The sequence below is a fragment of the Mobula hypostoma genome, chromosome 4, assembly GCF_963921235.1.
Source record: "Mobula hypostoma chromosome 4, sMobHyp1.1, whole genome shotgun sequence".
In the NCBI taxonomy this organism is placed as follows: domain Eukaryota; kingdom Metazoa; phylum Chordata; class Chondrichthyes; order Myliobatiformes; family Myliobatidae; genus Mobula; species Mobula hypostoma.
This window is the reverse complement of record NC_086100.1, coordinates 152,369,516-152,386,315: the sequence shown is the minus strand read 5'-3', so window position 1 is coordinate 152,386,315 and position 16,800 is coordinate 152,369,516. Positions and strand designations below refer to the sequence as shown.

At 45.6% G+C, this 16,800-nt stretch overlaps 2 protein-coding genes across 3 annotated transcripts in view; one reads left to right on the top strand and one right to left on the bottom strand.

The window, feature by feature from the left end:
* Window positions 1-16,800, bottom strand: part of LOC134345680 (uncharacterized) — a 110,104-nt gene that overhangs the window by 56,245 nt on the left and 37,059 nt on the right. The window lies entirely within an intron of this gene.
* On the top strand, window positions 1,418-5,111 carry LOC134345679 (Y-box-binding protein 1-like). The gene has a single exon (XM_063046731.1). It carries the CDS (start codon window positions 3,548-3,550, stop codon window positions 4,148-4,150), a length of 603 nt encoding a protein of 200 aa, XP_062902801.1. The 5' UTR covers window positions 1,418-3,547; the 3' UTR covers window positions 4,151-5,111.

Sequence of the window (16,800 nt, the reverse complement as noted above, 5' to 3'; positions counted from 1 at the left end):
ATTTATGACAGGTCTCACCAACGTAGAGGAGCCCACATTGGGAGAACCAGACACAACAGATGACCCCAACAGATTCACAGCTGAGGTGTTGCCTCACCTGGAAGGACTGTTTGTGGCCCTGAACAGAAGTGAGGTAGGAGGTGAATGGGCAGGTATATCACTTTGGCCGCTTGTAGGTATTGTGCAGCCAAGATTTGTACAGCTGCAACATGAAGTCCAACCTTTATTCTCACAACTTTGAATATGTATTTTTTTAGTTCTAAAGTCCATGAAACTGTCTTTCTGCAACATCTGGCAGTTGCTATTCAACTGTTTAACTTTTATGTTTCAAATTAAAATTTCAATTACTTTCACTAAACATAACTCAAATCAAATGGGAAAAACAATTACAGTAGTCAAATAAACTGCAGCAGCTGACTGTGTGATAGGATGAATGCAAATTGGGGAAATTAAACACTCCATTGCTGCCTCACTGAGTTTGTTCATTATTTTTCCTGTCACTGCCCTTCCTCAACCATAACTGGATGGCACTCAGAGCATTGTGTCACCAGTTTAACGCTGTTTCTACTTCATCATTGACATTGCCTTTGTTCTCTCCACCCACTCCCCAGATGTAACTCAATACGCAGTTGCTTTCCCATTTTCCATTTGTGAGAACGTTATGTCAATGGTAGAAATTAATGTAGACAATTCTAAGGGATAGGATTAAAGTACATTTGTGAAAGCTTGGGACGATCAGGGACAGTCAGCATGGGTTTGTGCAGGGAAAACCCTGCCTCATTATTTTAATTCAGTTTTTTTGAGAAGCTAGCTAAGCATGGAAAAAGACTGATGAAAGCAGGGCAGTAGATATTGCCCATACACACTTCAGTAAAACATTTGACAAGCTTCCACATAATAGTCTGTTCCAAGATAAAGACACAAAAGATCCAGTGGCTTCACAGGTCCAAATCTGGTTTAGTGGTGGAAGCGTGCTTTTCTGATTGGAGGCCTGTGAACAACGGTGCACTGTAGGAATCAGTGCTGGGGCCTTCGCTGCTTGTGATGTATATCAACAACTTGGATGTGAATGCAGGAGGTACGATTGTTAAGTTTGGGAACGACATGAAAGTTGCCAGTGTTGTGGATTGAAAAAAAGGTTGTTTTATTCTACCGCAGGATATTAGAGATCAGGTGCAAAGTTGGACAGAACTTTGTCAGATAGAATTTAGTCCAAACGGCTGAGAAGAAGTACATTTTTGGAAGTCAAATAGGGGTAGGACGTAGGATACTAAGAAATGTTGATTGTACCATATAGCCTACTGTATAATATGGGACTGCTTTATGTTGTAGTAACACATTATTGAGCATGCGCTATTAGGCGCGTATTGATCTGTATATATGTGTTCAGTTCGGGTTCCGTAAGTAAAAAGCCCTGTTAACTTAGCTCCAGTCTCCAGCGTTTTTATTAATGATATTGTTGTGTAACCCAGCCACATACACGACAAATTGGCGACAAGGTTAATGAACCTGCATCGTATCGGAACGCCACTCAGAAGAGGCAGAGTGAGGCCGCGAGTCTGAAAGGAAGTGGGAGTTCAGCCAAAGTCGGGAACATCAGGAGACCGAAAGACACAGTTGGAGCCGCGGCGCGTCCAGGCAAGACCACAGCCAGCGCTGAAGCCCCGGGCTGAGAGTCTGCCTGCCTCAGAAGGGAGATTTAAAAAAAGGAGTGACACACACGTCTCGCCAGAGTACGCTCGTAACACTAGCAAAAAAAAGGTCACGTGAGTCAAAAACAAGGGACCGGGGTTAAATTAACAAGGGAATGAAACTAAATTAACCTAACAAGGATAAATTAACATAATAAGCTTGGCGTTAATTGGAACCATTACAACATTTGATAGTGGCATTGAAGACTGGGCAACTTATATTGAAAGAATAGTTATATTGTGATGCTAACGACATTAATGAAGAAAAGGAAGCCAGTGTCTTACTTAGTGTAATGGGCGCGAAAACGTAAGGCCTACTATGGAGCTTGTTAACCCCTGAAAAGCCAGCTGACAAAACGTTCAAGCAAATAGCAGACACCCTCCAACAGCATTTAAACCCGAAACCACCGGTCATTGCTGAAAGATTTAAATTTTACAATCGGAATCAGAGCAAAAATGAAAGCATTTCTGAATATTGTGTTGGATTGCGCAAATTATCAGAACGTTCTCAATTTGGAGCTGGTCTATCGGATGCATTGAGGGACACGTTAGTGTGTGGCATGCACTGTGAAACCACACAGAAGAAGCTCCTGAGTGAAAAAGACCTTACATTTGAGAAAGTGCTAAACATCTCAATATCATTAGAAACAGCCGCACGAGGTGCTTCAGAGATGCAACAAAAATCTCTGGAATATGCTACGAATAAAAAGTCACTGAGCATAAATGAAGGAAAGAAATGTTACCATTGTGAGAACATGCTGAACAGAAATGAAGGAAAGAAATGCTACTGTTGTGGGAACAGGTCACATGACCCTGTTTGTTGGTTTAAAGACAAAGAATGCTGGAACTGTGGCAAACAGGCCACACTGGCAGAGTATGCAAAGCTAGTAAACAATGGGAAAAGGGCAAATTACAGAGAAACAAGGAACTCCAGGAAGGAAAATACAACAAGGTACACAAAATGAAAGAAGGCAGTTCTGAAGAAAGCAGCTCTGATGAAAACAACTCAGACAAAAGTAAATTGTCTTGTCTGCAACTTCACAGCATGAAAGAGACAGATGATCAAAGAATAACAAGGTTCACTCCACAACTGGCAAGCGTGAGACTGAAAATGGAGTTGGACACGGGCTCAGCTTTAACAGTGATCTCTGTACATGACTACAAATGACTGTTTTCTCACATACCACTGAAATAAACTAAACTGCTGCTAAAAACTTACACAGGACAGAAAGTGTATCCCAAAAGTAAAATTAAAGTGACAGTGACCTATGGCGACAAAACACAGCAGCTGAACCTCTATGTACTGAAAAATGGAGGACCACCATTGCTGGGATGTGAATGGCTCAGGAAAATCCAGTTGGATTGGCACACCATCAAGGCACTAGATGTGTCAACACAGGAGAGCAGCTCGGCAGGGAAGATGTCCACAGCTCTCCTCTCACCCATTGTCGACTATTACAATGACGAGGAGAAGTTAGACAGCATCGATGTTGAGGACGAACGCTGTATCCGTGGCCGCGACTCGGATGAAGATACAGAGGATGCAAGGGAGACAGGTATTGCCAATAAGCAGGATGATGGAGACTGCCTGGAAGTAAAAGAGCAGATGTACCAGGAGAAATTGACATCTCTCAAAAGACAGCTACAGCAGTTACAGGAAAGCACTTTGCAGGAGTATCAGAAAAGGATGAAGAAACTAGATCAACAATACAAGCAAGGAATATGAAACTTCTGCAACTGGAGAGAGAAAAAGTGGAAAGGAATTATATTAGAGAGAAGAAAGAAACGGAGAGAGCGCAGGAGCCCCACTCCAGACCGGCCCGAGCCACAACCACCTCACACAGCCTGTCAACACCATGAGCGAGGCTGAGACGGAGCAGCAATCCGAACAGCAGCAGCAGCAACAGCCAGACAAACCCAAATCCCCCAGGGAAAAGGAAGTCATCGCAACAAAGGTTCTTGGAACAGTAAAGTGGTTCAACGTACGAAATGGATATGGATTCATCAACAGGAATGATACAAAGGAAGATGTGTTTGTACTTCAGACTGCTATAAAAACGAATAACCCACAGAAATACCTCTGCAGTGTTGGAGACAGTGAAACTGTGGAGTTCGACGTAGTGGAAGGCAAAAAGGGTGCAGAAACAGCAAACGTAACTGGTCCCAGAGGAGTTTCAGTCCAAGGAAGCCAATATCCGCGGACAGAAATCGTTAACGTCACTGCAACCCTCGCCACCGAGGTCCGCCACGTAATTACTAACAGAACATTGAAGGGGGAGAGAAAGGAGTTGGAGCAGAGACAGCAACAGATGGAGAAAACCAAGATTATCAAAATCAGCAACATCGCCCTCCTTACAGAAGACAGAGTTACCCACCTTACTTTGTTCGTCGTCGCTATGGTCGCCACCCACAATATAGCAACCAGCTTCAGGGAGAAATTACTGAGGGTGGTGAAATAAATGAAAACCAGGTTGCTGGGGAAGAAGGTAAACCTAACAGAGGACAAGGTCAATTCCATTCAAACAGAACAGCTTTTGCACAAGGTAAATCTTGAACATATTTTTTCCTCCATTGAGAATCGTACACTTAATCCTTTGTGGGAAAGTTTCTTTTGCATGTACATATTTTGAATCCTCAGCCAACATGTCTTGTTTTTCACAAAGAAGTTGGGAAACAGCATCAAAACAGAGGCAAATTCTGGCAACAAACTGTAAGGTTTCTACTGTTGTATTTTCACACTTGTGCTGAATGTGCATCTGTAGGAATTCTCCCTCTTGAGCCAAACAGACAGCACTGCAGGTAATCCTTAATATCAGCAAAACTGAACTTTAAGAACAATGGAATGAACAACAGGATTTCGATCAACTGCTGCATCAAGTGGTGAAAGATCACTGGTAAAGTACTGATCTTTCTGTGAGTCATTGGATTGCCCCGACTTTTGAATAACTCATAGAGACAGCAGATCACCAACCACTTCTTTAGTTGGTGGCAAGTCATCTTTGAAGCAGACCATAGAAACTCTCTATGCTCAGAGGTAAACTTTTCATGACTTTCATATGGAAATCTGTATTAAAACAAACAAGTTTATTGACAGACGTTACTCAGAGGGGCAGGGAAGACCTCCGCCAGAGACCTGAGTTATAATATTATTATGTTACTTTGTTATAATTTGATATTATTAAGTTACTAAGTAATTAACTGGTAGGCGTTTGTATCTCAAGGGTATACATATTTGTTTAGCATAGTGCCCCCAGTAAAAAAAAAGTTGATGCACTAATAAAATAAAAGGGGAGGAGTGTACCATATAGCCTACTGTATAATATGGGACTACTTTATGTTGTAGTAACATGTTGTTGAGCATGCGCTATTAGGCACGTATTGATCTGTATATATGTGTTCAGTTCGGGTTCCGTAAGTAAAAAGCCCTGTTAACTTAGCTCCAGTCTCCAGCGTTTTTATTTATAGTTTTGTTGTGTAACCCAGCCACATACACAACATTGACGAACAAAGGGACTTTAGGATTCAAGTCATTGTTCCTTGAAAGTGACAATACAGATAGCTAGGGTACTACATTCTTGTACCCCAAGGTCTCATAGTTCAATAACTCTCCACAGAGCTTTGCCTTTCACTGTGTATGTCCTGTCTCGTTTAACTACAAATTTCATCACTTCAAGTCTTGCCTATTAGAAGTTGCATCTGCCATTCCCTTGTTAATTTTCCCAGTTGAATTAGATCCTATTATAAACTTAGACAACCTTCTTCACTGTACACTGCACTACCAGTTTTGGTGTCATCTGCAAACTTTCTAATCATGCCACCTTTTGTCTCTTCCAAAACATTAATATATATATATGAAGAACAATAAAGAATCCACCACCAATCTCTGCAGGACACCACTAATTATAGATCTCCAATCTGAAATACATTTGATTCAAAGTAATTCTGATCCAAAATAATTATGATTTCAGTTTTCCTATCTTGCCCAGAATCCTTTGAATTCGAATCTTCTGGATCAGCTTGCCAAGTGGAACCTTGTCAAAGTCCATGTAGGCAACATCTACTGCCTTGCCTTTATCAATTTTCTTGGGCATCCCCTCAAAAAGCTCAATCAAATTTGAGTGGCATGATCTTCCATAAACAAAATCACACTAACACCAATCAATCCTTAAATTTCCAAATGAAAATAAATCCCATCTCTCAGAATCTCTTCCTGTAAATTTCCCACCACCATTGTAAGGCCCATCAGCCTCTAGTTCCCAGCTTGTCCTTTTAGCCTTACTTAAATAGAGGCATAACACCAGTCTTCCAGTGCCTCACCCAAGGCTAACATATACACAAAAATCACGGCCAGGGACTGAGCAGTCTCCTCCTTTGCTTCCCACAGTGTCATAGGATGCACATGGGCAGGCCCAGTGATTTGATCTACCTTTATGCCCTTTAAAAACTGTTAACACTTCATCTTTCATAATGATGATATGGAGGTGGTGGAATCAGGTACAATTACAGCCTTTAAGATACATTTAGACAGGGATATACATCAAAGTTGCTGGTGGACGCAGCAGGCCAGGCAGCATCTCTAGGAAGAGGTACAGTCGATGTTTCGGGTCGAGACTCTTCATCAGATCTAACTGAAGGAAGATCTAGTAAGAGATTTGAAAGTGGGAGGGGGAGGGGGAGATCCAAAATGATAGAAGACAGGAGGGGGAGGGATGGAGCCAAGAGCTGGGCAGATGATTGGCAAAAGGGATATGAGAGGATCATGGGACAGGAGGCCCAGGGACAAGGAAAAGGGGGAGGAGGGGAAAACCAGAGGATGGGCAAGAGGTATAGTCAGAGGGACAGAGGGAGAAAAAGGAGAGAGAGAGAGAAAGAATGTGTGTATATAAATAAATAACAGATGGGGTACGAGGGGGAGGCGGAAGTTGGAGAAGTCAGTGTTCATGCCATCAGGTTGGAGGCTACCCAGACAGAATATAAGGTGTTGTTCCTCCAACCTGAGTGTGGCTTCATCTTTACAGTAGAGGAGGCCGTGGATAGACATTTCAGAATGGGAATGGGATGTGGAATTAAAATGTGTGGCCACTGGGAGATCCTGCTTTCCCTGGCAGACAGAGCGTAGGTGTTCAGCAAAACAATCTCCCAGTCTGCGTCGGGTCTCGCCAATATATAGAAGAAGGCCACATCGGGAGCACCGGACGCAGTATATCACCCCAGCTGACTCACAGGTGAAGTGTCACCTCACCTGGAAGGATTGGCTGGGGCCCTGAATGGTGGTAAGGGAGGAAGTGTAAGGGCATGTGTAGCACTTGTTCTGCTTACAAGGATAAGTGCCAGTCCCTATATACTTCCATCCCCCATCAGGAAGGTCTCAAAGCTCTCCGCTACTTTTTGGATTCCGGAACTAATCAGTTCCCCTCTACCACCACTTTGCTCCGTTGGCTCCTCCCACTTCCTCTAAACTAAAGGTGTAGCTATGGGCACCCATATGGGTCCTAGCTATGCCTGCCTTTTTGTTGGCTTTGTGGAACAATCTTTGTTACAAACCTATTCTGGTATCTGTCCCCCACTTTTTCTTCGCTACATCGACGACTGCATTGGCGCTGCTTCCTGCATACATGCTGAACTTGTTGAGTTCATTAACTTTGCCTCCAACTTTCACCCTGCCCTCAAGTTTACTTGGTACATTTCCGACACCTCCCTCCCCTTTCTAGATCTTTCTGTCTCTATCTCTGGAGACAGCTTATCTACTGATGTCTACTATAAGCTTACTGACTCTCACAGCTATCTGGACTATTCCTCTTCTCACCCTGTCTCTTGCAAAAATGCCATCCCCTTCTTGTAATTCTTCCGTCTCCGCCGCATCTGCTCTCAGGATGAGGCTTTTCATTCTAGGACGAGGGAAATGTCCTCCTTTTTTAAAGAAAGGGTCTTCCCTTCCTCCACCATCAACTCTGCTCTCAAACGCATCTCCCCCATTTCACGCACATCTGCTCTCACTCCATCCTCCCGCCACCCCACTAGGAATAGGGTTCCCTTGGTCCTCACCTACCACCCCACCAGCCTCCGAGTCCAACATATTATTCTCCGCAACTTCCGCCACCTCCAACGGGATCCCACCACTAAGCACATCTTTCCCTCCCCCCCGTCTGCTTTCCACAGGGATCGCTCCCTACGCGACTCCCTTGTCCATTCGTCCCCCCGCATCACACGCCACTGATCTCCCTCCTGGCACTTATCCGTGTAAGCGGAACAAGTGCTACACATGCCCTTACACTTCCTCCCTTACCACCATTCAGGGCCCCAGACAGTCCTTCCAGGTGAGGCGACACTTCACCTGTGAGTCGGCTGGGGTGATATACTGCATCCGGTGCTCCCGATGTGGCCTTCTATATGTGGCGAGACCCGACGCAGATTGGGAGATCGTTTTGCTGAACACCTACGCTTTGTCCGCCAGAGAAAGCAGGACCTCCCAGTGGCCACACATTTTAATTCCACATCCCAATCCCATTCTGATATGTCTATCCACGGCCTCCTCTACTGTCAAGATGAAGCCACCCTCAGGTTGGAGGAACACCACCTTATATTCTGTCTGGGTAGCCTCCAACCTGATGGCATGAACATTGACTTCTCTAACTTCCGCTAATGCCCCACCTCCCCCTCGTACCCCATCTGTTATTTATTTATATACACACATTCTTTCTCTCTCTCTCTCCTTTTTCTCCCTCTGTCCCTCTGACTATACCCCTTGCCCATCCTCTGGGTTTCCCCCCCGCTCCCCCTTTTCCTTCTCCTTGGGCCTCCTGTTCCATGATCCTCTCATATCCCTTTTACCAATCACCTGTCCAGCTCTTGGCTCCATCCCCACCCCCTCCTGTCTTCTCCTATCATTTTGGATCTCCCCCTCCCCTCCCACTTTCAAATCTCTGACTAGCCCTTCCTTCAGTTAGTCCTGACGAAGGGTCTCGGTCCGAAACATCGACTGTACCACTTCCTAGAGATGCTGCCTGGCCTGCTGCGTCCACCAGCAACTTTGATGTGTGTGGCTTGAATTTCCAGCATCTGCAGTATTCCTCGTGTAGACAGCCATATGTAGAGGTTGGCATGAACATGGTGGGCTGCAGGGCCTATTTTTATGCTGTACTACACTATAGATACCTCATGACCTGCTGAGTATTTCCGACCCTTTCTGTCTTTATTAAGTAAATGGTAAAATATTTAAAATTTAAAACAGCCTCTCATAACACATTAATATTGTTTGTACAATTGAAAAGTGTTTCAAAGGCTGTTTATATTACGTTAAAATTGAAATAATTTGATGCTTAAGAAATGATGCTAACTGCAAAGAATGTGCTGGAACAGAATTATGTTTCAACCCTCCAAATTGTTAAGGGTGGAGCATCAATTTAGACAGTTGTGTTTTGTTTGAAATCGACAGAAAAGCTGTGCTAGAAGAAATACATTATATCTATCAAGGAGCTAACAAATTATTGTCTTTGAACAAGGAAAAGTAGTGACAAAACACCAAATAATAGACAGAGAGCTCAAAGGAGGAATTGAGGCAGTCAATGGACCATATTAGTGAAAATAACATAACTTATGGCAGCACACACAAAATTCTGGAGAACCTCAGCAGATCAGGCAACACCTACGGAAATGAATAGACAGTCTGACATCTTCAATGAGACAATGCCACCTGACGCATCTTTACCTCCCCCAACTCTCTGCTTTCCACTGAGATCACTCCCTCCACAATTTCCTTGTCCATTTGTCTCTCCCCGCTAATCTCCCTCCTGCCACTTATCCATGCAAGTGGAAAAAGTGCTACACCTGCTCATTCACCCCCATTCAGGGCCTCAAACAGTCCTTCCAGGTGAGGAAACACTTCTCACGAAGATCTGCTGCGGTCGCCCACTGCATTCAGTGCTCCCGATGCGGCCTCCTTTACATTGCTGAGACCCGAAATAGATTGGAGGACCGCTTTGTTGAGCACCTTTGCTCTGCCCGCAAAAAGCAGGATTTCCCAGCAGGTAGCCAAACATTTTAATTTCAATCCTCATTCCCATTCTGACATGTTGGTTCGCGGCCTCCAATTCTACCAGGATGAGGCCACTCTCAGGTTGGAGGGGCAACACGTCGTCTTCTGTCTAGGCAGCACGCAACCTGATTGCATAAGCATTGATTTCTCCAACTTCTGATAAATCTCCCACCTTCCCTCTTCTCCAATTCCCCACTCTGCCCTGCCCCCCCCATTAACTTTGTCTTTTCTACCTACCACCTCCCAGCCTCTTACTTCTTCCCCTCCGCTCCCACCCATCTGGTTTCACCTATTACCTTCCAGTTTGTACTCCTTACCCTCTCACCACCTTCTTATTTTGGTTTCTTCCCCCTTCCTTTCTAGTCCTGAAGAAGTGCCTTGGCCTGAAACATTGACTGTTTATTCTTTTCCATTGATGCAGTCTGACCTAGTGAGTTCCCCCAGCTTTTTGCGTGTGTTGCTTTGGATTTCCTGCATCTGTAAATCTCTAGTGTTTATAATTTATGGCAGAATGCTATTAAATTAGTTTGAGAGTCCAGTCACACAATAGCGCAATCAATGAAGGGGTAGGCAAGAATGATTAAATCAATTGCAAGGAATAAATGGGACAAATAATAAGACCATAAGAGCAGAATTAGGCCACTTGGTACATTGGGTCTGCTCTGCCATTCCATCATAGCTGATATATTAATCCTCTCAAAGCCGGGGAGTAAGTGGAGGGACCGAGCAGCATGCCACCCCCGCACCCCCGGACTGGGTTCCCGAAGACAGGACACTGAGCCGGAGGGAGGACCAGTGACCGGAGCATCGTGCCTTCCCAGGGAACCCCAAAGGGACCAGCTTATCCAGGCTCCCCAACCCAGTGGACTCGGCAGAGCACATCATCTGCCTCCCTCGCAGCCCACACCAGGGAACCCAAGACGCCACAGCTATGGAAGGATGGGCAACATGGCAGGCACCACCAGTGCTGCCAGAGCAAGAGGAAGACCAGCAGGCCTGAGCAACTAATGCCACAAGGTCCACCCTGAAGCTCTCCAGATACAATGGTACCAGCCACCTGGAGCCTTACCTAGCACAAATCAAACTTGCTGCATGGCACAAAGGGTGGAGACCCACTGAGATGGCAGTGCATCTTGCCCTGGCACTGGAGAGGGATGCCCTACGGGCCCTCTTCGACCTAATGCCAGCCGACAGCTGAGCAGTGTGTCCTCAGGGCCCTTGTAGCGGCATTTCGAGCAGAGGCCATTGGAAGGAGCAACGAAGGAAGGACCGGGTAGTAGACGGCATCACGTGGGAGAAATCTCATGGCATTCGCAGCAGATCTCCGTCATTGTGCTCAGCATGGCTACCCCCTCCTGCGGCCCAGGAAGAGCTTGGTCTCCACGCTTTTGTGAAGTGGCTGATGCCGGAGCACCTTCAACAGCCTGTTCACCTGACATCTAAACCCCCAAGGTGTTCCAGAGTCGCCCCACACGCCATGAGCCTGGGCTTGTATCACCGAGGTGGAGGAGTGACTGATGTGGAGGATCCCGTGAGACATGTATGACCAGCGCCGCACCAGCCTCGCCTTGTGCCACAGAGCGATCTCTACTACCAGTGTAGCGAGGCAGGCCATGTGGCCCACAACTGCCCCGCACCAGTGCCATGCAACAGTCCAGCGCAGCCGTTGGGAAATGCCGAGCAGGCAGCACCATGAGGGAAGCGCTGCTCGAGATCTGCAGCAGAATCCCTCCATTGGCATCTCCCAGGATGGGCCATTTGGGTGGACTGCGTGGCGGAGGGCATCAGACGCCATGCGTTGGCAGGAACATGGGGTCAACCATCACTCAGCCCATAACCCTCCATTCCTTTCCTGTCCATATATCTATCCAATTTAACTTTAAATGACAACATCGAACCTGCCTCAACCACTTCTGCTGGAAGATTTAAAACTTCGAGGCACAGGTGTTTGGTGAGGTCTGTGGGCGGCTTGTAATCACCAAAATGTGGACCAGCCACCTTCACCTGCAGAGTGATGGACCGGTGGAGTGCTTTAACTGCACCCGAGCTACGCAGCTTGCCATCCTCGTGAGCCAGTACCAGCGCGATTGGGATCACCACCTTCCCCTGTTATTGTGGGCATACGGGACAGCAATGCAGGAGAGCACCAGGGAAACGGTGGCTGCGCTCATGTTCGGGTTGATCAGGTGTCTGGCCCTCCTTCCAAGCCAGAGATTCCTGGGGAGGCTGGATTGGAGTACCTGTAGCACCTCAGGGGGTGCCTGCAGGCTGTTCACGATGTGGCTCAGCAGAACCAGAGTGCCACCAAAAACGGGCTTATGATGCCTGCGGCCAGAGACAGGACTTTACTGGGGGAGACCGAGTATGAGTCTACTGCCCCTCCCGGAAGAAGGGGCTATCCCCCAAGCTGGAAAGCCACTGGAAGGGGCTGGGAGAGGTACTCGACTGCACCTCCGAGGTGATGCATGAGGTGCAGTTGCCTGAGTGGCAGACGGCAGTCGTACTGCACCGGGATCAGCTGGGAGCCTCTCAGCCCTTAGCCACGACCAATGCAGCGAGGCTGAAGGACGGAAGTGACACTCCATGCCTCTTGCCTCACCAAACAGTACCTCCCTGGGGGGGATACCCCTGCACCCCAGCACCCAGCAGCTGCATCAACCAGCACCGGGTCTCCTGGACTTAGTTGTGGTCTCTGGGGTTGCCGGGGATGGCTGACCCCTCAGGTGGAGGCAGTGTGGCACTCCAGGGGAGCATCGTCCACAGCTTGCCCCAGCACTCTTGGCGGCCAGCGCTGCTTATTGTTTTAAAATGCATTCGTGGGATTATGGTGGGATGTTCCAGTTCATTTATTGTTACATTTTAGCTTGGGTTATACAGTTGTTCGCTCATGTATTTGTGGGTCACCCCGACTGTAACCAGAGTGTGTGATAATCAGCTGCCCCGTCTGTATGTGACTGAGCAGTTCTCTCCATGGGTTATCGTGCCAGGTCTATTTTTGTGCTTATCGCAATAAAAATGGCAGTTAAGTTAAAAGAGCTTTTCTCATCTGTCATCATGGACCAAATGCTCGTCACAATAGTTAATGACTTGACCTCCACAGTCGTCTAAGGCAATGAATTCCACAGATTCACCAGCCTCTGTCTGGCCATAGAAATTCCCCTTCATCTCTGTTGAAAATGGACATATGTTTTTAAGGTTGTACCCTCTAGACCAGGGGTCCCCAAACTTTTTTGCACCGCGGACCAGTTTAATATTGACAACATTCTTCCTCGTATGAACATATAAAATCATTGCAACACACCAATACTGCTGAATCAGTGGGCGCCATGGGCTTGTTTTCCTGCAACAAGACGGTCCTATCGAGGGGTGATGGGAGACAGTGATACTCGAAGGGGGTTCCTTATGTCCAGTCTATTCCGCAATTTAGTTTTCATTGCATTCATTGCAGAAAACTCCGCTTCGCAGCGATATGATGTTGGAAATGGAAGCAACGTTTTCAATGCTTTCGTGGCTATCTCAGGATATTCAGCCTTGACTTTGATCCAGAATGCCGGCAGAGATGTTATGTCAAACATACTTTTCAGCCCACCATCATTTGCAAGCTCGAGGATTTGATCTTTTTCCCATGCTGACATGGATAATTCACCGGGGACATTCACAGATGGGTAACAGACCCATTCCTTTGCACGTCTTGGGTCATTTGCGTCTTGGGTCACTGATGACCTCGCGTACGTTCAAGTTCAACAGTGCATGACAGGGAATGAGGAAAGGTGCAGCTGACTCATATCGTTTCATATCGCCAAATCATATCGTTTCCTCGCGGCCCGGTGGTTGGGGACCACTGCTCTAGAACTAGACCCAGCCACTATAGGAAACATCCTTCCACATCCACTCTATCTAGGCCTTTCAATATTTGATAGGTTTCAAGGGGATACCCCCCCATTCTAAACTCCAGTGAGTACAGGCCCAGAGCCATCAAACACTACTTATACATTAACCCTTTCATTCCCAGAGTGATTCTCGTGAATCTCCTCAGGACCCTCTCCAATGCCAGCACATCTTTTCTTAAGTATGGAGCCCAAAACTGCCAACTGCTCACAGTGCTCCACATGCAGTCTGACCAATGCCTTATAAAGCCTCATCACTGCATCCTTGTTCTTATATTCTCGTCCTCTCAAAATGAATGCTGAGAGGGGGGAGGAAGGGAGAGGGGGGGTAGTGGGAGGGAGAGGAAGGAAGAGGAGAGCAGGGGGAGGGACCAGATGTTACTTGGACACATTGACTAATGACCGCCTTGACTGGAAGTTAGAAGGCTGGTCCTGGACTTATTTCCTGTCATAATTTAGATACTACTATTTAACTATTTATGGTTTTATTACTATTTAATTATTTATGGTGCAACTGTAATGAAACCAATTTTCCCCGGGATCAATAAAGTATGACAATGACTATATTTTTCAAAAATTAAGAGTAGCTGGAGTGGTAAAGAAAGCAAGTGGCTACTGAAGTAGATTTGATGGTAAAGAAGGTGTACAGCATATTTGCCTTCATTGATTAGGCCATTATAAATCAGAAAGTTATCTTGCAGCTATGCAAAACTTTGGTTAGGCTGCATTTGGAATATTGTGTTCTGGTTGGCCCATTACAGGAAAGATGTGGAGGTATTAGAGAGAGCACCGAGGAGTACATCAGGATGCTGCCTGAATTAGAGACTATTAGCTATAAGGAGAGATTGGACAATCTCTTTGGAGTGTCAAAGGCTGAAGGGAGAGCTAATAGAGATTTATAAAACTATGAAGGGCAAAGATAGGGTAAATAGAGCCCATTTCCCAGTGTAGAAATGTCAAAACCAGTGGGCATAGCTTTAATTTGAGAGGGAGAAAGTTTAAAGGAGATTTGAGAGGCAATTTTGTTTTATACACAGAGTGGAGATGTCTGCAACACACTACCCGAGGTGGTGGTGGAAGCCAACACAACAGTGGCATTTAGACAGGCACAGGATCATGCAGGGGATAGAGGGATATGAAACATGTGCTGTTATAGTCGGCACGGAGATCATGGGCCAAAATCCCTGTTCTTGTGTGATACTGTTATATATTTGATGAACCTAGAGGAAGTTTATATCCATCCCTTAAAGTCTCTGCTTCACATAAGGCAAAACAGGGAAACTCAGAATGCATGTGCTACTTAGTTCCTAATACACTAACTGTGATCAAGGGAGACGAAGTCACAGATCTGAGATTAAATACAACAGCAGGAGCAGCACCCCCAGGAATGCTGAAGATAGGTGCTTTTGTGGATCACAGCCCTTTGGTTATTCTTAGTTTCAGAACTGGAAGAGTATTAGCAGGAGTTTCAGTGTTGCCTGAGTCAACCTGGAAGCAGCTGACTTAAAGCTCTTTACTTTCACAGCACTTTCCTCAGTACCACAAAGTAACCTTTTTATCGTATTTAATCAATGCACAAACCCACACAATGAAATTGTTGCTTGACAAACTGTTTTAGGAATAGCCATATACTCTTGAAAAAAGCTGAACAAGCTCCCTACAAAAGTCCATCCTGCAGCATTCAGGAATTGGTGATAAATGGTATAGGGTCCATCTCAGAGAAATTAATTTACAAAAATAAAAATTAAGCTTCTTTCAAAAAGGTGCATCTTAAGAATATACAACCATCTTAAGGTATAATGCTAACCAACGTGTCTACCTAAGCTAGTCCTATTTGTTTGGATTTTCCCCAAAATCCTCTGAACGTTTTCTATCCCTTTATCAGTTGAAATGTCTTTAAAAATTGTAATTGTACCTGCGCCCTCATCTTCCTGTCGAGGTTGGTTATGGTTAGAATTAACTCCCGCCTGAGCAAGGATGTAGACTCACTGCATTTTTCCCACTGCCACCAAAGGTCTAGAGTGGATGCAATCTCACTAGCTCTCCACTCTGCTCTACTACACCTAGACAACTGCAAGACATACTTCAAGCAGCAGTTTATTAATTACAGCTCAGCGTTCAACACTATCATACCCTCAGCATTAATATTCAGCCTTAAAACCTGTGCCTTTGTACCTCTCTCTGAAAATGGATCCTCACCTTCCTCATCAGCAGACCACAGTCACATCTCCTCTTTGCTGACTATCAACACAGATGCACCCAAAGAATACATGCATAGACCACAGCTCTATGCTCTTTACACAGACGACTGTGCTAAGCACAGATCAAATGGCATCTATAAATTCACTGATGACACCACTGTTGGTGGAATCTCGGATGATGAAGTGAGATAGATTATTTGGTTAAGTGGTATTGTAATAACAACTTGTACTCAGAAACAAGGAGCTGATTGTAGACTTCAGGAAGTGGAAGATGGGAGAACAAACACCAGTCCTCGTTGGAAGCTGAGCAGTGGAAGGATTGAGCAGCATCAAGTTTTTGGGTGTCAACAGGGTTCAACACATTGATGACATCACAAAGGAAACAACCCTAAATGTTCTACTTCGTTAGCAGTTTGAGGAGATTTGGTATGTCACCAAAGACTAGCAAATTATCTACAGATATACTGTAGAGTACATTCTGACTGGTTCCAATGCACAGGAACACAAGAAGCTACAGACCTAGCCAACCCCATCACAGACACAACCCTCCCCACCATAGAGGACATCTTCAAGGAGAATTGCCTCCAGAAGACGGCACCCATCATTAAGAGCCCTCATTATCCAGGACATGTCATCTTCTCTTTTACTACCATTAAGGAGGAGGTACAGAAATCAGAAGAACCACATCCAATTTAGGAACAGCTTCTTCCCCTCCACCATCAGATCTCTGAACAGTCCAAGAACATCACCTCATTTATTCCTTTCCTTTGCTTTATTTATTTATATGTATTTGCACTGTACTGCTCATGCAAAATAATACATTTCATGTCATATGTCAGTGCTAATAAATCTGATTCTGGTTCCTCTGGCAACTCACTCCATATACCCACCGCCCTCCATGTAAAAAGGTTGCCCTTTCAGGTATTACCTAAAAATCAAACCCAGAAAGAGAAACTATTAACTCAGAAGGACACTGCACTCTTCTA